The sequence below is a fragment of the Canis lupus genome, chromosome 1, assembly GCF_048164855.1.
Source record: "Canis lupus baileyi chromosome 1, mCanLup2.hap1, whole genome shotgun sequence".
Lineage (NCBI taxonomy): Eukaryota > Metazoa > Chordata > Mammalia > Carnivora > Canidae > Canis > Canis lupus.
This window is the reverse complement of record NC_132838.1, coordinates 49,846,556-49,870,325: the sequence shown is the minus strand read 5'-3', so window position 1 is coordinate 49,870,325 and position 23,770 is coordinate 49,846,556. Positions and strand designations below refer to the sequence as shown.

Sequence of the window (23,770 nt, the reverse complement as noted above, 5' to 3'; positions counted from 1 at the left end):
GGAAAGCTGGAAACAAGTGCTCACTTAGTTGTCATTTAGACCATCCCTAGCCTTGTGCTAGACAAGAGATTGTGTAACAGCTTCAGTTACTGTCATATTCAACTGGGGCGACAACATCACTCATGGGATCAAGGCGCACTGTTCAGATGATTTTCAATAGATAAATATAGCATGTAGTAAACATCTTCTTGGATTTTGTGTTCACTGAAATTCTATCAGTTGCATAAATGTATATTCATTACACAAAAACTTTTTTACAAATTTTAAGATTTTATTCATTTATTCATGAGAGACAGAGAGAGAGGCAGAGACAAAGGCAGAAGGAGAAGCAGACTCCCCGTGGGGACCCTGATATGGGATTCAATCCCAGGACCCCGGAATCATGACCTGAACCAAAGGTAAATGCTCAACCACTGAGCCACCCAGGTGCCCTCACAAAAACTTTAAAAGAGCTGAATACATCTTTTCTGCTTAATATCATTCAAATCCTTATAAGTATTTATTGACTCAAAAGAATATCATGGTCTTCCTAAAGTTATCTACATAATATTTAACATTCTCATTAACTTTAAACTATCTTCAAATGTATTTAGCTTTTTAGGTTTTTTTTTAAGGTGTTCTTAATAATTACTTTTGCACAGGGGTGCTTGGGTGGTTCAGTCGGTTAAGTGTTTGACTTTGGCTCATGACCTTTGTTCATGATCTGAGGGTCCTGGGATGGAGCACCATGTAGGACACCATGCTGGGTGGGGAGTCTTCTTCTCCCTCTCCCTCTGCCCATCCCTGGTCATGCTCTCTCTCTCTCAGATAAATAAAATTGTTAAAAAATGACTTTTATACATAAAATTCATTATTAAAATGAACCTTCCCAATACCCAATACCATCAAGTATTACAAGATTTGACACTTGCAATAATAAGGACACACATATACATTCACTGACAATGACAGTTATTAGGAGGCACAGCAGTAACCTCAGAAGTAATATAGCAGTTGACATACTAAGAAATTGTTATATCAAATATTTAAAATTAAGTTAAATACTGTTGTATTTTCCTTTGATGCCAGAGAAGAAATTACCACAGCTGAGGTGGGGCATGGGTAAGAGAAGAAATTAAAAGTACACTTACTATGATGAACACTGAATAGTGCATAGAAGAAAATTAAAATAGAAAAAATTAGGGGTGCCTGGGTGTCTAACGTCTGCCTTCAGCTCAGGTCATGATCCTGGGGTCCTAGGATCAAACTCTGCATTGGGCTCCCTGCTCAGTGGGAAGCTTGCCTCTCCCTCTCCTTCTGCCACTCCCCCCTTGCTTGTGTCCTCTCTCTCTCTCTATCTTTTTTTTTTTTTAATTTTTTTTTTTTTTTTTTTTTTTATGATAGTCACGGACAGAGAGAGAGAGGCAGAGACACAGGCAGAGGGAGAAGCAGGCTCCATGAACCGGGAGCCCGATGTGGGATTCGATCCTGGGTCTCCAGGATTGTGCCCTGGGCCAAAGGCAGGCGCCAAACCGCTGCGCCACCCAGGGATCCCTCTCTCTCTGTCTTTAATAAATAAATAAAATCTTAAAAAAAATAAAAATAGAAAATTGGTTAAATTCAAACTACTGCTAAATATTTTATTTTTTATTTTTTATTTTTTTAGAGAGGGAAGGGGAGGGGCAATAGGAGGGGCAGAGGGACAGAATCTCAAGTAGACTCCCCACTGAGCATGGAGGCCCCCCTCCCCTGCCACCTTAGTCCAGGCTTGATCTCTCTTTTTTTTTTTTAATAAGATTTTTATTTATTTATTCATAGAGATGCAAAGAGAGAGAAATAGAGAGAGAAGCAGGCTCCATGCAGAGAGCCCAACGTGGGACGATCCAGGGTCTCCAGGATCACGCCCTGGGCTGCAGGCGGCGCTAAACCGCTGTGTCACTGAGGCTGCCCAGGCTTGATCTCTCACAACACTGAGATCATGACCTGAGCTGAAATCCAGAGTCAGGCACTTAATTGAGCAACTAGGCACCTCAACTTTTCTAAAAGAATTTCAAGAAACATTTGAAAACAATTCAGAATGCCATAACATGTCTTGAGGAAACTAAGTTGTAACTTTTCACACTATTTTCTAGATTTAAAGTCATATTTCTGATTAGAGGTGGGTGCCCCTGGACAAGGTGGTGGTATGGGAATAGGCTCGCCTCTAAAATCTACTGAAAGAACCCATGGGATAAACTCATGAAATCTGAAGTGCTACTCAAAGATGAGAAATCTGAGACAATTTCTGGTAAATATAGTCTTTTTTTCTTTTCTTTTTTAATTGAGAGAGTAGTGGGGAGGGCCTGAGGTAGAGGGAGAGAGAGAATCCTCAAGTGGACTCCCCACACAGGGCTCGATCCCAGGACCCTGAGATCATGATCTGGGCAGAAACCAAGAGTTGAACGCTTAGCTAACTGAACCACCCAGATGCCCCTCTAGTAGACGTAGTCTTGATGTGTCACTGTCACATTGGGTAGCAATGACCTGTGGGAGGTGATGGTATAATGACTCCACTGTGTCATTACATTGGAAGCTGAACTCGGTTTTTTCTTTGCTCTTGGACCAAAATGCTGGTTCCAGGACCTTTTTTTTAAAAAAATGTAGGTGATTTAAAAAATCATATAATCACTTTAAGTTGAAACACAAGCTCAGTCTTAAATGCCTGGTCCTATGTAGAAATCTCTGACGTGGACTAAAAGTTGAGACTTGTCCTTTAGTGCAGGCTTCTAGCCAGCAGCCTGCAGTGGGAGAAGGAGGCAGTAACTTGTTGGCTCTTCCAGTTTTGGGCCTTCCTGCCTAGTTCTGCTCCTCCTTTCTTAGCATGCTAACCTTGTTTTCCAACTTTCCAGGGATTGAGCTGCAAGAGAGAGGAGGTGTGGGGTTATGGTTCATGTTAGTGGTGTGGGGAGGGAGGGGCTTGTGGGGGAATCTTCCTTGACTACTATTGTCTTGTCTGGCTATTTTGATACTGACTGTTGTGGTTTTGGAGACCACCTGTCACTGAGGATTTCTCGGCCTGAACTTAGTCAAAAAGCTAAGAGACTGCATTGTGTTCCAGGGAAGCATAAGAAAAAAAAAATCTCTGCTTTATACTGAACCTGAAAGAAAAGTAGGCCAGCAGAAAGTCAAATTTTAACAAAAATAGATGTTATGTCCAAAGACCAGTTATTTAAACACAACTTCCAAAGTGCGAACCAAGGGATATTTGTTCTTTATTTAGCATTAAGAGACATCTTATTCCATGTGGTCAAAAAAGTTGGAGTCAGAAAAAAATGTCACGTACTTAATCTTAAGCACTGCATTGTAACTTAAAACATGCAAATGCATATCCATTCAATACTTTTCAGATGAAGAACCAGAAAATTGTTGAAGCTTCCCATGACCACACTAATAATGCATTGTCTATGTTTGCAGTTCTCCAGAGTGGAATGGGAACTTGAAGACACCTGCAAAGTAACCTGATCTTTTCACTGTTCAGTGATCTTCCCAATCTTCTATTATTTGCTTTAAGCACATCTAATCAAACAGTGATTATTTTTAGTGGCTCACCTTTATCGAAACCTTAGAAAGTATTCATTAAAATAACTTCCTTTCTCACATCTTATCAATTTACATAGTACTTGATTAAATCACATAATTTCAATAACTGGTCAATAAATAAAACTAGGCATAAATCTGTTTGGGGAACATATACAAACTCTTGGTAGGCATCCACCTCAGCTGTTGGGGCCAGAGTGAGTGGTCTGGCTCTGAGCATTCAGGCACTATGGGCATCTGTCACCATGCCCTACAAAGAAATGGAAATATGACTGTTAATCTGGAAAGCTGTTGAGGTGGCTATGTATAAAAGCTTCTACTATATTTATTCTGCCTGAAACAGCATGGTATGATAGAAAAGCATGGGCTTCTCGACTAGCCTTCCATGGTCTGGCATCCTTTGTTGACTAACTCACTTGGTTTGACATTTTTGTAATAGTTTTAGCTCTACGACAGTGGTCCTCAATTGGAGATGATTTGGCCCCCAGGGGACATTTGACAAAGTTTGAGACATTTTTGGTTGTCAAAACTGGAGGTGGGTGAGTGCTACTGGCATCTAATGGGTGGTGGCAGGGGGGTGGATAAATATCCTATAATACTCAGGGCAACTCCCGTAACAAAGTCATTGGTCCAAAATGTCAACAGTGCCGGGTTGAGAGACCCTGCTCTCTGAGTTCTGGCCTCAACCCCAGACTCCAGTGTTTGGATGGCCTTCCATCAACACTCTCAGATGCCACTATCCTTTCTGAGTGACAGGCTCCCCAGGTCTGGGACAAAGCTCCTGGGGATAAGGACCATGGCTGGTTCTATACACAACTCCTAACAAACTTAGCATCCAGACAATAGTAGGTATATTATTGTTTAAATAATAACAGAAGAAGGTTAAAGCACCAGTTGAAATTCTTTCCCATGCACTCTCCAACTCCAAGTAATGGAGTCAGCTGCTATCAAAAGCAGGATTATGAATTCCCTAAAGCCTGGATCAGAGGTGGAAAAGCTTATGTTGTGGACAGGCTGTGCAGGTTTGGCAGCTTTTTCCACTGGGAAATACAGAAGGGTGATTGAAAGGAAGAGCTGTTCTGGGTTTTAACCGAGTGTTGGGCTTGATCCTTTCCGATTTTGCTCTCCACGTATGCCCTAGGAGAAAGGGGGTCATGTAACCTATGCACCCTGAACATCGGGGGTGAACTTGGACACTGGTACCCACTTTTTGTCAGGATATTTCTGAAGGTGGAAGGCACCAACCAGTCTTAAAGGGAGTATGGCAAGGAAGCATGTACCAGGCTGCCCTGGTGGCTACATGTTGATCAAAGGAACATTCACCCGGAAAAGTGACAGGGGAGCCAAACAGAGGCATGGCCGCACCTGGGCAGGGCAGGGGGTCTACCTGACAGAGAGCCAGGTGGGGGTGAAGCTGAGCCAGATATGTCACCTGTACAAAAATGCTTGGACATATTGTGGCCATTAAAATGAAGTTGAACCAGACCAAGATAGAACACACCTCTTCTCTCTCAGCCCCTGACTGGCTGGAACTGACACATGGGGTCAGATGACACCAAAGCAAGAGCCAGTTCACAAAGGCCATCCCTCCAGGATACAAAGTCTCCTTTCCCTTCCTGCAGGTGAGTGCCAGCAAGCCCTCTAAAGAAAGAGAGCAAGGAGGAGAGTGGAGCAGAGTGTAGTGGGGGAGTCCCAGGCCAGAAGAAGCTCCAGTGATTGTGATTATAAACTCAACAGTGGCTGACAGTTTAATAACCAGATTGGATTACGGAAAGCTGTGAACTGCTGTATTAGTTTGCTTGAGTTGTAAAGCAAAATACCATAGACTGTGTGGCTTATGCAACAGAAATCTATATTCTTACAGTTCTGGAGACTGGAAGTCTGAGATCAAGCTGTCAGCAGGCTTGATGTCTCCTCAAGTCTCTCTCCTTGGTTTGCAGAAGGTCACCTCTCAGCCTGTGTGTGACTTTATCTCTTCTTATAAGGACACCTGACACACTGGTGTGAAACTGTCATTTTAATTTAAACACCTTTTAAAGGCCTTATCTCCAAATACAGGTACATTCTAAGGTACTAGGGGTTAGGCCTTCAACATACAAGTTTGTGGGAACACAATATAGTCCGTAACAACTGGATTAAGTACTAGGCTGGTCTGGGACAAAACTAAGAGATGTCTGCTCAAGGAAGAGTTGAATGTTCAGGGTCAATGTTGAGATTAGAGAGTTCTGGTTTATACATTGCTGAGAGGATACTCTTCAAACCCCATAAAAGAGTGATTGATCAGCTAGTCAACCAGAATATCTTGTACCAATATATAGCTGACTAGTTCCTTAAACTAAATTAATATTCTTAGGGTGAAAGCACTTCTAGGCTTATTTCACATGATTTCATTCTATTTCTCCACAAATGGGCCAGTGAAGATATAAGCTAGCACCAGAACAGGGGAATGTAGACCAGGATGGCTAGTGTTCTGGGACATGCCTGAGATGGATCCAAAGTTCATACTATTCCCAGTGGATCAAGTCCTGGCATGAACCTCTCTGTGGTGTATGAGGCCAAGCCTCCTGCACACCTACTCTGGTTCCTTGGTGTGGGGTGTAACCCCTGGCACACGCTGGCCAGGAGATGTAACCAGCCTGAGGTCATTGCTCTCAGGGATGTGAGTGTATTCATCTTGAATAGCTCTTGAGAATCATTCTTAGAACTGTGCCCATGAATTCAATTTTACTCCACAATAATCTTGGGGTATTAATAGACCAAGCCACTTCTCACACAGAATGCATTGGCCATGCTGGTTTTTTTTTTTTTTTTTTTTCACCTAGGTGATGGTTAATTTTATGTGTCAGTTTGGAGGGTGTTTTTGAATGAAATTAACATTTAAATTGGTGAATTTGTGGTAAAGCAGATTGCCTTCCATAATGTGGGTGGGTCTCATTCAATCAGCTGAGCAAAAACTGACCTCCTCAAGCAGGAGGAAGTCTCCCTTAGATTGCCTTTGCACTGGATTCATACCATTGGCTGTCCTGAGTCTCTAGCCTGTCAGTTTACACTGTAGATTTTGGACTTGCCAGCCTCCATAATCCATGAGTCATTTCCTTTAATAAATACATCTCTTTATCTGTGTATATACAAATATCGATTCTGTTTCTTTTTCTTTTAAGATTTATTTATTTATGTTGGAGAGAGAGCGAGAGCACATGGTGGTGGGGGGGGGACAGGGAGAGGGAGAGAGAGAATCCCAAGCAGGCTCTGTGCTGAGCATGGATCCCAATGCCAGGCTCAATCTCATGACCCTGAGATTATGCATGACCTGAGCAGAAATCAAGAGTCGGGCACTTAACCAACTGAACCATGCAGTTGTCCCTCAATTCTGTTTCTTAATACATCTCTTTTTCTCCATATATACAAATCATATCAATTCTGTTTCTCGGGGCAACTCTAATACACATGGGAGTAGTTATGATGGTGGGTTATCCATTCCCCTTAAAGGATAGATATTGCATAGCCTTTATGGAGGGATCTGTTGGACTCTAAATATAGAGTGATCTTTCTTTTTACCCTCCTCCATTCTGGAGTCTCAGGTTTATGGCCCACAAGGCTGGGAAGAGTCAGGCGACCCAGTGCCAAAGGCAGCTCTAGGAAGCTGGGTTTTCACTGAGGCTAAGAAGCTAATGTGATTGAAGACACAACCCAGCATGAAAACAGAGGAGCAATATCAAGTTTCAGGTCCAAGAATTATGACTTGAATCATATGCAAAGGATGAGTCTGGAGATCAGTCAGGAGCTGAGAAGATAGGAACATGTCAGGAAGAGACATGGGAGGGGAGGGTTGCCTGGGTGGCTCAATTGGTTAAGCATCTGCCTTCAGCTCAGGTGGCATCTCCCTACTCAGTGGGTTGCCTGCTTCTCTGTCTCCCTCTGCCTGCTGCTCCCCTGCTTGTGCTTTTTCTCTGTCAATTAAACAAAAATAAACTCTTAAAAAAAAAGAAACATGGGGGAGTTTCAATACTTGAGCTATACACAAACAAGATAAGATTGAGCTCAATTTTATTGGTGCAAGGAATGTGGGAGAGGGAGTGGCAGCTGTTTAAAAGCACAGGGTTACGTCAGTGTTAACAGAGGAAGCACCCTACATTCAAAGCTCAGCTCTACTACCTACAAGCTGTGTGTGTGACCATGGGCAAGTCTACTGTCTTCATGCAAAGGAAGAATGATAAGCCACTGCAGAGAGATGTGTAAAATTAAGAGGTGATATAGAGCATTTGAGCTAGTACCTAGCACATATGAGGGGCTGCTCAGTAACACTGGTTCCCTTCTTCCTTTATAGATACAATTAACTCCCTATATGTCTTGTTCAATAAAACACTTTCATTATGAACCAAGTTCCCTCTTTCCTTTTCTGGTATTTAATGTGTTCTTTGAGTGTGCCTCATTTCTGAGTGGAATCTGCTGAGTGAATCCACCACAAAGAATCCTTAAAAGGGAGACAACTGGGGCCTAACTTTTTGTCCTCCCCTCTTCATGGGAAGGAGGTGAGATGGCTGGTGCTCTAGAAGCTATTGTGGATCATGAAGAAACTCTGAGGACAGAGGAGCCTGGGTCCTTGATAATTTCATGGCACTGTCATCCCAGCCTTGGACTACCTACTTCAGATCGCTTTTATGTGAGGGAATGAATATGCTCTTCTGTGTTTGAGACACTCAGTCACTAGAACATGAATGCAATTAATAACTGGCTCAAAAGGATTTCATCCCAACCCATATTTTGCCTCCTCCAGCCAATATGTTGGTTTAACTGTGTTAGGTCTGAAGATGGCTGTGAAGTGGCCTTGGGAAGTTTATGCAAGGGAAATGCACAATTATGATGCCAGATGTCGCAGATGAGACCCTGAGCTGGCTGGAAGACTTTGGGACAGACCCCAGTCAACTGCATTTAACTCTTGGGCCAATACTGAATGAGTACTTCATATAGTGGCTAGCAAAAAAGAAAAAGAGACCTGTTCATTGGGTGTGGCCAACAAAGAAGGTAAAAAATCTCCAAAAAAAAAAAAAAAAAAAAAAATCTCCTTAACTCCAGCATTCCCCAAATCCTTGGTCTCAATCCAGATACTCTCACAGTCGGGGTTGTCTTCTGGAGGGATGTAGCTGTTACAGATATGATGTTAGAGACACTTCTACCAGACTGTTACTGTCACTAACTCGCAATTGTTGCTTGTTCAAAAGGGTGTCTCCTGAGGGAGTCAATTTAAGTATTAAAATATCATCATCTGTACAAACTAGGAGTACATCCCATGCCGCCTAACTGGGCTCAATCTCCTTACAGTGATATTTTGTTCTCACTAGAATAAGCCTTTTTATCAGTGACTGATCTGCTGCTGAATTCTGTCATTTCTTTTTTTTTTTTTTTTTTTAATTTTTATTTATTTATGATAGTCACACAGAGAGAGAGAGAGAGATGCAGAGACACAGGCAGAGGGAGAAGCAGGCTCCATGTACCGGGAGCCCGACGTGGGATTCGATCCAGGGTCTCCAGGATCGCGTCCTGGGCCAAAGGCAGGCGCAAAACCGCTGCGCCACCCAGGGATCCCCGAATTCTGTCATTTCATCCTTTAAAATGTCCTCCTTTTTTTTTTTTTTTTCCAGTTCTCATATATAATACCCTAAAACTGGTTCTTAGGACCTCAGCTAGGATTCACACAACAGCTTTCTAACTAGCTTGCCCTTCACCATATCAATGACAGAGTACCTTGACTGAAAAACTACCTTGTCTCACTCAGTTCTGCTAAAATGCTTGATTTCCTGTAACCAACCTTTTGAGGCACATGTCTGACCTTTCCTCAACCTGATTTTCCTCCTTTACCCAGTCATACATTCTTGGTTAGTTTCCCAACTGTCAGCAAGCCCCAGCCCTCTGGCCGAGAAGCCAGCTCAGTGGTTCCCCTTAGCTATTCCCCAACCCAAATCCTAGTCATCCCTGGGGAGGGAAGGGGGTGGAGATGGGCGTGGAAGAGAGTAGCTGAAACTATTCAGCACCTACTCTCTACTTCCTCTTAAATTATTCTAATCAATAAGGACCCAACTCTGCCAATAATAGTGCAAGGCTCTCCTAACTTCTATACAGGGAGGATTCACACAGTTCAGGATTGTTCTTCTAATTGTTGGGAAAGCATTAGATGCAGCTCATTAGATGCTACTCATAAGACAGAGTAGCAAAGAATCCTCAGTTGTACTTTTAAATATTCTCCCGAGCTTTTGGTTTATGGAAGTCACTCAGAACAAACACTAGGTCCTGACTGGTAAGGCTTAGTGATCAAGAAAGTAGGAACTTTCATTTCTAGTCCAGTCTTTTACTTATTAACGGTGTGACCAAGGCAACCTGCTTTAACTTCAGTGAGCTCATTCGTGTGGTCTGGAATCAACGGTACCTACCCTAGGAGCGACGTAGAGATAAATGCATCTAAGCCCTGCAGCGTAGTCCCTGGCACAGCACTGTAGGCGTCCAGTAACACTATCATCAGGCCGCCGCGGGCCTGGCTCCTGTCCCAAGGTCAAATTCACTCGGAAAGAAAGGTCACTCCGCGCAGCGGTTGGAGAGGCACTGGCTCTTACACCTTACTCATGCCCAGGAGCCTGAGGCACCTCACTGGCACCCTGAGGAACCCAGGTTCCGGAGAGACCTCAGCAGCCCGCTAGGGCGCACCCCAGCGGCTCCGCGAAGCCGCAGCCTCCGCTCGTGGGAGGTCGCCCGACTCCGCGGCTGCCCTGCGGCAGCGAGAGCCAAGGGGCGGGGCCGTGCCGGCGGAGGGGCGGGGCCACAGGCCCCGGGGGGGCGGGGCCGCGGGCCGTACCATCTTCCACCAGGGTGGGGGGTAGAGCGCGGCCTTCCCTATGGTTACACGCCCAGAAACGGGCGGGTGGGCGCCGCCGGTCCCCGGACCCCCTGGGGCAGGTACCTCAAGTCCCCCCTTGTCGGGTTCCCTGGGCCAAGGGCGCGGGCTGGCTCTGGCAGGGCGGACCCCGGGGCCGTGCACCCCCCGGCGTGGGAGCGGCGGGAGCAGGGGGCGGAGCCCGTGGAGGACGGCGGTGTCCTTGCGGCGCCGCCGGAGACGTGCGTCAGTGGACGCCGGGCGGTCGGCGCGACCCTCCGTCTCCGAACGCGGACTGGCAGGCGCGCTCACCATGTTGTCCCGGGCGGCGCTCAGGTGAGGCGTCGGGGCCGCGCGGCGCCGCGCACACGGGTCAGGGCTCCGAGGGCGAGGGGCACGGGCGGCCGCCTCCATCCGGCCCGCTCCCTGCGAGCCCCGGCTCCAGTGCCCCTGCGGGGTCCCGGCGTCGCGGGGACGCGGCGGCGGCGCTGCCTGAGGGGCAGGTGTCACGCCTCAGGGAACCGGGAGGGCGCGCGGGCGGGCGGGCTCGCGGGCGGGGGAAAGGCCCCGGCGGCGCTGGGTCTGCGTGGACGCGTGAACGAATCGGTGTGTGTCTGCTCCGGTTCCAGCACGAGCAGGACGCTGGTGCCGGCGCTGGGGTGTCTGGGGTCCCGGCAGAAGCACAGCCTCCCCGACCTGCCGTACGATTATGGCGCCCTGGAGCCTCACATCAACGCCCAGATCATGCAGCTGCACCACAGCAAGCACCACGCCGCCTACGTGAACAACCTGAACACCATCGAGGAGAAGTATCTGGAGGCGCTGGAGAAGGGTGGGTGCCGGGCCGCGGGCGGGCGGGCGGGCGGGTCGGCGGGGCCGCGTCGCCTGCCCCCGGGTTGACCTGGCGCCAGCACTCACGAGGACAGCACTCACTTTGTGGGAAATTGGAACAGGCCTGTGCCTATCTACTAATACGTAGAATTCAGTATTACCATATAATAGACACTTACACTTTTTTTTGTTTGTTTCCCCTAAAGAGCTCAGGTGACAGAACAGTAACGTGTGGACTTTTGTGTGCCTGCGGGCGTGTGTTCCAGAATCTGTGTTTTCATGTCTCCATACAGAACCGTGTTACACTTCTCAGCCTGTTAATCAGTGGCATTGAAAAAAATCAGTGCACTGAGAAATCAGAAAGTACTAGAAAAATAATTCACTCTACGTATTGCTTAATAAGCTGCATAGTTTTTTTTTAAAAAGTGCTTTCCCTTTCTTTTTATTGACTTTAGAGCCCCTGAAATTTGTTGAGTAAATTTCAGACGGTGACATCTTGTTGACTGGGGGCATCTAGTGGGAAAATGCAGTATTTCAGCCTGATTGTATGTGGTAATTGGCTAAACAAAAACAAAAGGAAGTTGCCACATTCTGGAAGATTTGTGACAGAAACCTTGAGTACTGGGAAAAAGGTGGGGTGATTTGAACGGGAAAAGGGTTTTAGAGAATAACAAATTTGGTAAAGATGTGGTAATGATGACAAGGTGGGAATATCCCAGTTGTGAAATTGTTTCCTGGATGACAACATCTGACAAGGCAAGCCATTCTCTTCAATATTTTAAAAACAACTTCATTTCAGCCATTGTGCAATCATACCTTTACTTGTTTCATGAAAGCTGCTGACAAAAAAAAAAAAACAACTTTGCATTATGTTGTGTTTTGTTGACTATCATGAGTACCTGCAGAGTTTTCTTTTATTTAAAAATATATATATATTTTAAAGACTATTGAAGAATTAGATTTTCATGTTTGAAAATTTGGGGCAAAAGTATTAAGTGAAATAACGTCATCAATCTCATGACAAGTATATAAATAAGTTTCACACAAAAGTATTTAACTTTTATTGTATTTAACAGGAAAAAAATTGAAACCAAAGAAAATGTTGAACTTAAGAAAAGTTTTTATTATTTTTTAAAGATTTTATTTATTCATGAGAGACACAGAGACAGAGACCTAGGCCAAGGGAGAAGTAAGCTCCCTGTGGGGAGCCTGATGCAGGACTAGATCCCACCCTGAGCCAAAGACAGATGGTCAACCTCTGAGCCACCCAGGAGTCCCAAGAAAAATATTTTTAAAAGCAAATAGTAAGGCCCTGCCCAAATTTCTCTTATTATTAATATTATTTTTTTGAAATATAAGCTGTACATCTGTTGTGGGGCTCAAACTTACAACCCGAGATCAAGAGTCATATGCTGTACCAACTGAACCAGCCAGGTGCCCCCTCAATTTTATATTAAAATTTAAAAATGACGAAGTAAACTTTAAGAGATTGAGATCATTAAGCAATTTTCAATAAGCATGTTTCTTTACAATTGGGAAGTATTAATTACTGTTGACTTATTAAAAACCAATATGAAACTTTTAGAGTGACTTCCTTAGAATAATTACTAAGAGAGACAGTGGTCAGCAAGAAAATTTTTTTTTTTTTTAAAGATTTTATTTATTTATTCATGAGAGACATAGAGAGAGAGGCAGAGACACAGGCAGAGGGAGAAGCAGGCTCCATGCAGGGAGCCCCACGTAGGACACAATCCAGGGTCTCCAGGATCAGGCTAAACCACTGAGCCACTGGGACTGCCCAAGAAAATTGTTTTGTAAACATAACAAGAAGGTGGCATCTTAAAACCGCTCTCACAGAGGGTCTGTGTATTCTGAGATCACTTGGCCCTCACTTCTCTGAGGTATGCCCTAAGAGCAGATTAGAGAACTTCTATTATGTAAACTCCCTAAGCACTGAGCTCTCAGTGGTACTTTGTGTCTTTCACTTTGCCCCTTAGTATTTTGTGAATAATGAACATTTGGGACTTGATTGAACAAGGGAATTGCCATTTTTGTTAATAGTTAAGGTTAGTTTCTTGAAGACTTGGAAAAGAATATTTTGCCTACAAGATAGAAAAAAAAAAAGTCTTCAAATGTGACTTTGTGTATAGCTGTCAGAATTTTTTTCCATAAAAATTACACTTAATATATTCATTTATCTAGCTAGCAAACATTGTCGAGTGCCTGATATGTCAGAGGCAGTATATTGGCCCTTGGAACTCAGAATGCCCAGAAGTCCTTGTTATAATTGGAACTTTGGTTCTAGTGGGGAGACAGATGAACAAGTAAATAGTATGCCAGGGGTTTTAAGTCCTATCAAGAAAAAGGAATAGGGGAAGTGGCGGGGAATAGCCCATTGTATATTGTGGTTTGAGAAGGCTTCGCTGACGAAGTTGACATGTCAGTGGAGACTTGACGGAGAAATGTGGGAACGAGTCATGAGGCTATCTGCAGGAAGAGTATCCTAGTACAGGCAACAACAGTCAGTGGAAACTAAACTGGGAGCAGACTGAGCTGCTGTCTTGTAAGTGCAAGGGAGGCCATTGTGCCTGGAGCTGGGGCAGCGAGGCCCTGCAGAGGGTCAGATGACCAGATGACGTGCATCTTTGAAGCCGATTGTAGGGGATCACTCTGAGTGAGAGGAGCAGCCTTTGGAGGGGTTTGACTAGAGGAATGCCATAGTCACTTTGGGGTCTAGAGGAGCCCTCTGGTCACTGTGTTGAGAACAGTGTAAGGGGCACATGTGGAAGCAGGAGACCAGTGTGGGATGGTGGCATGGATGCAGGTAGGTAATGTTGCTGGTCTGCACCAGAGGTAGGAAGATGGGATCAGGTGCTGAGTCTTTTTTGAAGGTAGAGCTGGCTTTGCCGGTGGGTATGTTGGATTGAATGTGGTGTGTGAGAGAAAAGGAGTAAGAAATGACTAAGTTATCAGAAATGTCCTGAGAAAACAGCTGGCACTTCGTGGGATGGGGAAGGCCATTTGGAGAGTAAGTTTGGGTTTGAAAATCTAGAGTTTCAGTTTTGAATATGATGAATTTTTTGGTTATTGTAATGTTGAACTATTTTCTGATGAATTGTAGAAAATGAGAGCTGAAAATCTATTTTTAAAAACTTTTATTTATTTTTAGTAAACTCCACCTCCCTTATGGGGCTCGGACTCAGCACCTGGAGACCAAGAGTCTCATGCTCTACTGACTGAGCCACACAAGCACCCCTGAAAATTTATCATTTAGTCTGTTTATGGAACCACACATGTCAGTGTGTCACTGTTTTGTGTCTGTTCTCATCGTTGCTGAAATCTTCCTTTTTTTTGTTTTTTGTTAAAGGTTTATTTATTTATTCATGAGAGAGAGAGAGAGAGAGAGAGAGAGAGAGAGGGGCAGAGACATAGAAAGAGCAGCAAGCTCCTTGCAGGGAGCCTGATGTGGGACTCAATCCCTAAACCCGGGATCATGCCCTGAGCCAAAGGCAGATGCTCAACCACTGAGCCACCCAGTCATCCCTGTTGCTGAAATCTTTAATATTGTAGAAAACTTTGAGTTCTTTGAAGCTCAGGAAAGAATTTTCTGCATGCTTTGTACCCCCTACTGGGCCTCTCATTAGTTGTTCAGCGTGTTATTAATTGAACTGAAAATCCACTGGGACAAATAATTTTTTTTTTAAGGATTTTATTTATTTATTCACGAGAGACACAGAAAGAGAGAGGCAGAGACACACAGGCAGAAGGAGAAGCAGGCTCCATGCAGGGAGCCTGATGTGGGACTCGATCCTGGAACTTCAGGTTCACACCCTGAGCCGAAGGCAGATGCTTAACCACTGAGCCACCCAGGCATCCCAGGACAAAGAATTTTAAGGAAAAAAAATTTTTTTTTGTAGAATCCCAGAATTGTGGAATTTTAGGACCTATAGGAATGTTGTAGATAAGCTAGTCCTATTATATGACATTTTACAGAAAAAAAAATGGTGTATAGAAGGATTGAAAAGTAAGAATTATAAAAAGTCTGTTTACCTCTTTACAGGTGACATTACAGCTCAGATAGCTCTTCAGCCTGGGCTCAAGTTCAATGGAGGAGGTCATATCAATCATTCCATCTTCTGGACAAACCTGAGCCCTAAGGGTGGTGGAGAACCAAAAGGTTGGTAGATATTGATGTAGTCTTAGCTAAATGTTGTGCACAATAGGAATGACTGGTGCTTTTCTTATGTTAATTCTGAGGTATCATAGTGGCATATTTTTCATAGCAAGGAGTACAATGAAATTGTAACTTGGAAAGGGACATGTGTAGGAATGGAGAGTGTGTTCAGGGAGTTATGTCATCACCTTAATACACACACACGGTGTCAGATATGGTATCAACTTCTGGTTGAAATGTACTGTGTTTACGTTAGAATAAGACTGGTAAACAGTTTTTAGAAGAATTGAGGAACCCAGGAGTGGGTAAGATACTTAATCCTTCTGTACATACTTTCTTCATCTCTATGATACGGGCATAATAATAGAGCTGTTTTGAAAATTACATAAGTTATCAAGCGTTAAAATGCTTAGAATAGTGCCTTTTGCTATTATTACTCTTCCTGATAAAAAGTCAGTTGTCCGAGAAAATGAGGTTTTGCAGGACACCTGCAGATTAATGAGGGGACTACAGAGCCAATGGTCTTGTTCACTGCGGTTCGTTTACTTGATCTCTTGTGCGACGTGTGGAGGCCCAGACAACTTGAATTCTCTTCCTCACTCCAGGGAAGGTATGGGGCATAAGTAGAGCTCTCCCTGTCTCTGGGCAACTTCAGTTTCTGTGGGTGAGTTTGTTTTTGTTTTGTGGAAGGCATCTTTGGTACTTGCAATAAGCAATTTCATTTGTAAGTAAAGATGAACGGGAGAGTAACTATGGGAAGCTGGACATGTCTTTTTATGCATTAGGTCTGCAGATGGTGACTTAGTACTTTTGACAGTTAGTAGAATGTCAGATGTGCCCATATTCAGCCAAAGATCTTGGTACTCTGACACTTTGGGTTATCTGTACCACTTTATTCTTTTTTTTTTTTTTTTTAAGATTTTATTTATTTATTCATGATAGACAGAGAGAGAGAGAGAGGCAGAGACACAGGCAGAGGGAGAAGCAGGCTCCATGCCAGGAGCCCGACGCGGAACTCAATCCCGGGACTCCAGGATCGCACCCCGGGCCAAAGGCAGGCGCCGAACCGCTGAGCCACCCAGGGATCCCCTGTACCACTTTATTCTATTTGTGCTTAAAATAGATAACTACTTTGAAACCATTGGAATCAGAGAAGTGATATTTTTGGCCCATTTGATTTGGTTGATGTAGTCAATCTAGAATTATATTCTACATTGCTACAGAATAAAAGGACTAGCTCTTATAGTGTACCCTTTGTTCAGTAATAAAAGACAAAATCATTCTTTTTAAAATTATGTAATTGTGAAAGAAAAGATCTAGGCCACCTTGGGGAAGAACCAAATATCAACCATAAAATTTTATTCCTAGATTGAGACAGAGTAACAGGTAGGGTAGAAGTCAAAGTAAAATTTTCTGTTGAAGGGAAAAAAGAAAGCTAATGGAAAATATTATTTCTTTTCTGATGGAAATAGCACAGTGAGGGAAGAAATCTCTCTAACGTGATTCAGTAACAAACACATGTATTAAAATGAGACCTTATGACGCTGGTGTCAGGGCAAGAGCAACTTGGTGCTATCTGGGCTCACAGGGTTAGGTTATGTCTTCATATGTTGCCTAGTTGTATCTTGTGCCATATGACAAGCTTATTTTAAATATGTAATGACTTTTTTTTATTGCAGTTGTTGCAATCTGTTCATTTGTGGGTGTTTTTGGATTCTTCTAAATAGGGGAATTGCTGGAAGCCATCAAACGTGATTTTGGTTCCTTCGACAAATTTAAGGAGAAGTTGACCACTGTATCCGTCGGTGTCCAAGGCTCAGGTTGGGGTTGGCTTGGTTTCAATAAGGAGCAGGGACGCTTGCAGATTGCTGCTTGTTTTAACCAGGATCCCCTGCAAGGAACAACAGGTTAGATTTGAAAATGGTTTCACATTTGGTTAGTGGGAGGTGGTTCACTGTAAAGCATTTACCTTGAAATAAGGAATGCTAGCAATGATTGAAGCTATTAAGAACACGTACTCATGTGAGTAAGTCTTAACAGCTGATAATAAGCTGATAATACTGAGTCAAGCAAAAATGCTTTAAAAGCCCTTGATATTTTGTAAAATTAGTACATGTAATTTTACAGCTACGTTAACAAAAAATGTTTTGAACATAAACTCTACTTCATTTAACAGAGAATTCCTATCAGCTTACATAATTACATGCACTGAAATTAGATAAACACCACAAAGGAGGAAAAGACCTGTAAGCTGAGTCTGACCTAGACCTTGGACTCTCAGCCCGTCTGGCGACTCCCTGTGGTCAAACTTGGCACTGGAGCTCAGATTTCCAGACTTGCTTTTTGGGGGTTTTGGTTTTGGTATAGGAAAATATTTGGATTAGAAGCTGCAGGCTGGGTTCACCAAACCCTTTTCCATGTTGAGCCAGGTTGAATTAGAATGTCTTTAGGAGATAGTCATAAGGCAGCCAGCAGTTAGTTAGAACTTTGATCTGCAGTGTAATAGACCTGTGGTGACGTCTCAACCTCAGTCACCAGTTCTCAGCCACCTTTTCTCTCCTCTCCTCTCTTCTCTTCTCTTCTCTTCTCTTCTCTTCTCTTCTCTTCTCTTCTCTTCTCTTCTCTTCTCTTCTCTTCTCTTCTCTTCTCCTCTCCTCTCCTCTCCTCTCCTCTCCTCTCCTCTCCTCTCCTCTCCTCTCCTCTCCTCTCCTCTCTTCTCTCTCTTCTCCTCTCCTCTCCTCTCCTCTCCTCTCCTCTCCTCTCCTCTCCTCTCCTCTCCTCTCCTCTCCTCTCCTCTCCTCTCTTTTCTTTTCTTTTCTTTTCTTTTCTTTTCTTTTCTAAAGATGTTATTTATTTATTCATGAGAGACAGAGAAGGCAGAGATACAGGGAGAGGGAGAAGCAGGTGCCTCACAGGGAGCCGATGTGGGACTTGATCTCAGGACCCTGGGGTCACATGCTGAGCCAAAGACAGATAGATACTCAACTGCTGAGCCACCCAGGAGTCCCTCAGCTACATTTTCCAACATTTTTCATACATGTCAGCAGACTTTCTTACATGCTTCACTTCCCTGGATATGTTCAGATTTAGCCAGAATCTAAATGGCTCTTTTGGGGAAAGTGAGATACTAGAGAATGCTATAGTCAGGTCTATCTTTTAAGGCGTGACAGAAAAGGCTGTGATTTCCAGGTAAACCCTGGCCACACCTGTTTCTCTTCCACTTGAGGAAAGCCCATTGGAATGAAAATCAGTGAAAAAGTCATGGCAGTTTATTTAGGGGAAAAATCATTTATGAAGTTTGTTACCTTAATTATTTATAATACATGATTAGTGACTAGCTCCCCACTGATGACCTACTGGTTGGGACTTGTTGGACAGGAGAGCTATCATTTAGTTTGAGAGTTTTTGAAAATGAGTGTTGTATAAGTAATTCTTTCTTCGCAGTATTTAATTTCTGAGAACAGTGTCTCTTTTTTTTTTTTCCTTTTCAGTTTTCCTTGTTAACTTATTCATTCTTAGTGTCTCATAAATGCTCTGTATTCTTTGAGACTAACAATATTAGCCTTGGGAGCAGAGTGGTTCTCCTAAAACCCTCTTGACAGCTTCAGAAGTTCCTCAACCACCCCCATAAACATGGTAACCTTACTGATCTCCCCAAGAATTGGCTTGTGGATGGACTTGTTGGTATTTTAAGAACAGCCGTTAAAATACCGTACATAATTTTCCGAAGTCTATTTTAGACTTCTTACTATTTATCATATTTTCTTCCAAAGAGTAAAGTTTGAAAGTTTTTTATAGGGTATTTGTTCTTAGGCAAACTTCCTATTTGTAAAAGAAACAGAAAATGGATGGCAAGGTTGTGAAGGGTAATTTTGTGTGCATAGGATAAAGTTTAAATTGAGAATATGCAGTCAGGTTTTAGATTGAAATTCACAGGTTTTGCTTTTTTCCCCCCTTCTCTCCAATAGGTCTTATTCCACTACTGGGGATCGATGTGTGGGAGCATGCTTATTACCTTCAGTATAAAAATGTCAGACCGGATTATCTAAAAGCTATTTGGAATGTAATCAACTGGGAGAATGTAACCGAGAGATACATGGCTTGCAAAAAGTAAAACATTATCATTACATTGAGCAAAATAAGGTTTTCACAACTATTTTTGTAGTAGTGCAGAGTACCATAGTAAACCAGTAAGCTGCTCTATTGTAGCATTTCTTAATGTAGCTTGTTCAAGCGTTTTATGAACATGATTCAATGCTATGGATTTCTTGTTTTCAAATTTTGTTGTTGGGCAACTGAAAAAAGTAAGTGGTTTGTGTGATATAGTCTTTTCATTGAACATCTTTTTCATAGAGTTCAGATAGCTAGCAGGTTATAATTGCCATCATAAAACCATCAAAAAGATCTCATCCTTGTCCTCTTCAGGCCTCCAGGGAAGCCTTTTGCCTCAGTTCTATTGCACTTGTAGAAAATCTGGTCCTTTGCCCCACTTGTTTAACGATAAAAGATTAAATTTGTTTCCCAAGGGAAATGTTCAGTTTTTCTAATGAAAATTGCTCTTTTTGTAAGTAGTCTTCTGTCTAGTAGTAGTACTTGTAGATATCACCCATGGGCCTTTAATTATTTTTGGTCACATTTTCCATAGGGTTAACACCATTTTGGCTTAAAAAAAATATAACTTGATTGCTAATTGAGAATTGCTTTATTATGAAAAGGAAATGGTTCTGCCTTTGAATGTTTCTGTTGGGAGAAATAAAAAGACTTTCATGTGAAATTTTGTCATCAAACATAGATGTGTGTGTTGGGTATAGGCTTAAGGCGGACAAATCTGGGCCTTATTGATAAAATGAACGTTGGGAATGAGGCCAGAGACCATTCTGGCCAGGCACCTGCCCCCTTCCCTGCCCTGTTCACGAGTACCACTCTGCACAGCAGCAGCCTGGGTGGGGTGCTGCCTTTCCAGAGTGGCAAAATGGGGAGGAATTGTCCGGGAACACCGCTTTTCAAACACTTGTCTTTGAATTATTCTATCATTATTGATCTTGTTTTCTTTTAAAAAATGTGCAGTCATGATAGTAGCTTTATACTGTATAGTCCTTTAAATAGAGGAAAACAATACCCATAATCCAGTGATGCAGCATGTCAGATTGTGTTGCTGTTTTGTGTTTGCAGTTGGAATTGTTTAACTCTAGCAGGATCCTTTTCTTTTCTTTTCTTTTTAAAGATTTATTTATTTATTTATGATAGACACAGAGAGAGAGAGGCAGAGACACAGGCAGAGGGAGAAGCAGGCTCCACAACGGGAGCCCGACACAGGACTCGATCCTGGGTCTCCAGGATCGTGCCCTGGGCCAAAGGCAGGCGCCAAACCACTGAGCCACCCAGGGATCCCCGCAGGATCCTTTTCTAATTTGGCTTAACATTGTCACATGTTCCATGTTTCATCATTTTCCTTATTTTTGGTGGCTGTATAATTTATCAATTGGACACTTCCTAATTTATTTTACAGTTCTGTTATTGAATATTTCATTGGTTTCTAATTGTTATTCAAATAATGCTGTGGTGAGCAACCTACATAGATTTTACCTTATTTTTTTTTAATTTTAAAAAATATTTTATTTATTCATGAGAGACAGAGAGAGAGAGAGAGATTGAGAGAGAAAGGCAGAGACACAGGCAGAGGGAGAAGGAGGCTCCATGCAGGGAGCCCGACATGGGTCTCAATCCCGGGTCTCTAGGATCACGTCCGGGGCTGAAGGTGGTGCCAAACCGCTAAGCCACTTGGGCTGCCTAGATTTTAATTTCTATTAAAATAATTTTTCTATATAGGTTTCCTCTTAAACCTATTTAGTAACAAGATGTTTTCCCAAGTTAGTATATTATTTTTCTCCCAAGTTTATTCTATTTTTTTTTTTTTTTTGCACAGGAAAATGGAGTAACTTAGCAGTTTCAATATTGAAGACTGAAGTTTAAAAAAAATTAAATTTAAGGCACTTTTCTTTCAAAATTCAATTAGAAAGTATTTAGGCTTTCTGAATTGTCAGTAGTGTTGATGATATTAGTGATAACTGTGTGTGTGCTTGTGGATTGAAGACACTTTGGAGACTAGGATTGCCATCCTTACCTATACCACGGTAAAGTGACTTTCATGGAGGGCAAATGAGGGTCATGTGATTACTGCTTACATATATACACACAGATATCTGTTGTATATATACATATGTATATATATACACACACGGGCACATATGTTCGTATGTATGCAGATATATATGTATAAACATGGTAGAGAACTCTGTTTAAACAGACCACTTACCAAAGTAGAACGTTTTTGAAAGGCGGGCTTTTGAATACAAGTAATCTGCTAGATCATGGTTTGTATTGAACTAGCACGTACGTAGATTACAGATTCATATAAAGCTCTTTGACTTTTATTAAGCTTTACGATTTAAAAAAAAAATCAATGTTGAAATTTCTATGGGGCTCTATTTTTGCTTTGATTTTATGTTGAGGGAACAAGGGAAAACACACTGTTCTTCCCTAAGGTTTTGTTTTTTCCTCCCCATTGGATAGATTTTAAGAGACTAAGATAATTTACAGATAAAGATTTTAATCAACGAGTGGAGAATGAGACTTCAAGGTTTTGTTTAGCCCGGTTTTTCATAATAGAAAAGAAAGAGAAAAAATAAAAGCCATTTCTTCTGAAATGAACCAAGCACTGTTCATCCAAGAGGGGTTTTTGTGACTGAATCAGCAGTGCCTGCTCTTTGTTAGCTTTGCTTCAAACACCATAGCGTGATTAGTGCTGAAAACAAGACCCAGGACAAATACTGTCCAAAATAGAATCTGCTGCTTGAACTGTTGTGTAATAATTAAACTTTGATGTTGAGAAATTACAGTTTTATTGTACTCCTCAAATACATGATACTAAAATGAGATTGGAGTTTCTGAAAAAGTAACATTAAAATGATAAAATTAGGATTGATGTGTGGTGTTACTCATATCTAAAACTACATCTAAATACAACTTTTATTTCCTGTTTTAATTTCAGGGGAGCTACTATTTGGGAAAGCTATTGGGGAAATGTTTTATAAATCACTGTTTCTCATTTTCAGTCATATTTAATGACTGGGCAAGCTGATGTCCTGTCTTCCAAGGTACACATCAAACCTGGGATACAGTAAAAATCCTATAAGGTCCTGGATAGTTTTCATTTAATTATCCATTAGAGAAACATTTATTTTCCTATTTTAAGTGTGAAGTTTTTTGATTGTTAATAAAAGAATCAACTATCAAAAGAGGTCTTGTATTATGCATGTGTGTGCAAACATTAATATTCCTGTAATGCTTTGTCATTTTTACTGCTTTTCTATTGGAAAGGGATAATAAATAGGTAGTTGAAATTATTTTACTATTAAAACTCAGAAGGCATATGAAGCCTCTTCATATCTGTAGTAACATCTGATAATGTAATAGCATAGTATTTTATGTACTAAATTATAAAGTTATAACATCTTTTTTTTTTTTTAAAGATTTTATTTATTCATTCATAGAGGCAGAGAGAGAGGCAGAGACACAGGCAGAGGGAGAAGCAGGCATCATACAGAGAGCCTGACGTGGGACTCGATCGAGGGTCTCCAGGATCACACCCTGGGCTGCAGGCGACGCCAAACCGCTGCGCCACTGGGGCTGCCCGTTATAACATCTTCAAACACTAACCAGATGTAAACTATTGCCTTTGAGTGCCTGGGTGGCTTGGTTGGTTAGGTGTCCAACTCTTGGTTTCGGCTCAGGTCATGATGTTGGAGTTGTAGGTTTGAGGGCCATGCTGGGCTCCATGCTCAGTGGGGAGTCTGCTTGAGATTCTCACTCCTTCTCCCTTGGCCCCTCCCCCTGTGTGTGTGCTCTCTCTCTCAAATAAATGAATAAAATATAAATAAATATATATATATATATATATATATATATAAAGAAAATTGCCTTAACTATAGGTAGCACATCTTGTGATAAAAGGCTGTTTACTTCTTTTTTTCCAAAAAGTTCTGGGCTGGTGATACTTTATCCACTCAGAAGTATGAGCTCACCTCATACATCTTCCCCTGGACTATACATATAACAGTTTTAGAAAGGGAAGTAAGGTGCACCCGTGTTTGGTGAAGTCATGCTGCATGCTCTTCCACTCATGCTTATAATGGTAATGGGTGCTGAGGCACCTGGGTGGCTCAGTGGTTGAGTGTCTGCCTTTGGCTCAGGTCATGAACCCGGGGTCCTGGGATCGAGTCCTGCATCAGGGTCCCCGCAGGGAGCCTGCTTCTCCCTCTGTTTGCATCTCTGCCTCTGTCTCA

General features: G+C 42.5%; 1 protein-coding gene and 1 long non-coding RNA gene across 2 annotated transcripts; one reads left to right on the top strand and one right to left on the bottom strand.

The window, feature by feature from the left end:
* Positions 1-1,806: 1,806 nt before the first annotated feature.
* On the bottom strand, positions 1,807-10,295 carry LOC140616915 (uncharacterized). The gene is made up of 3 exons (XR_012017236.1): positions 9,984-10,295; positions 3,734-3,805; positions 1,807-2,875 (listed from the first exon to the last, which is right to left on the bottom strand). It is a non-coding gene; the product is annotated as an uncharacterized lncRNA (long non-coding RNA).
* A 300-nt stretch (positions 10,296-10,595) lies between these two features.
* On the top strand, positions 10,596-22,406 carry SOD2 (superoxide dismutase 2). Its single transcript, XM_072830070.1, has 5 exons — positions 10,596-10,756; positions 11,050-11,252; positions 15,312-15,428; positions 17,153-17,332; positions 19,394-22,406. The coding sequence occupies exons 1-5, from the start codon at positions 10,734-10,736 to the stop codon at positions 19,537-19,539; spliced, it is 669 nt and encodes a 222-aa protein (XP_072686171.1). The 5' UTR covers positions 10,596-10,733; the 3' UTR covers positions 19,540-22,406.
* The last annotated feature ends 1,364 nt before the right edge of the window (positions 22,407-23,770 follow it).

What these genes read in the sequence shown, in the direction of transcription:
- SOD2 (XM_072830070.1), top strand. Translation starts at nt 10,734, where the DNA reads ATGTTGTCCCGGGCGGCGCTCAG. An exon ending in TCTGGAGGCGCTGGAGAAGG is followed by an intron (nt 11,253 to 15,311) that starts GTGGGTGCCGGG and finishes ACCTCTTTACAG; the next exon opens with GTGACATTACAGCTCAGATA. An exon ending in GGGTGGTGGAGAACCAAAAG is followed by an intron (nt 15,429 to 17,152) that starts GTTGGTAGATAT and finishes TCTTCTAAATAG; the next exon opens with GGGAATTGCTGGAAGCCATC.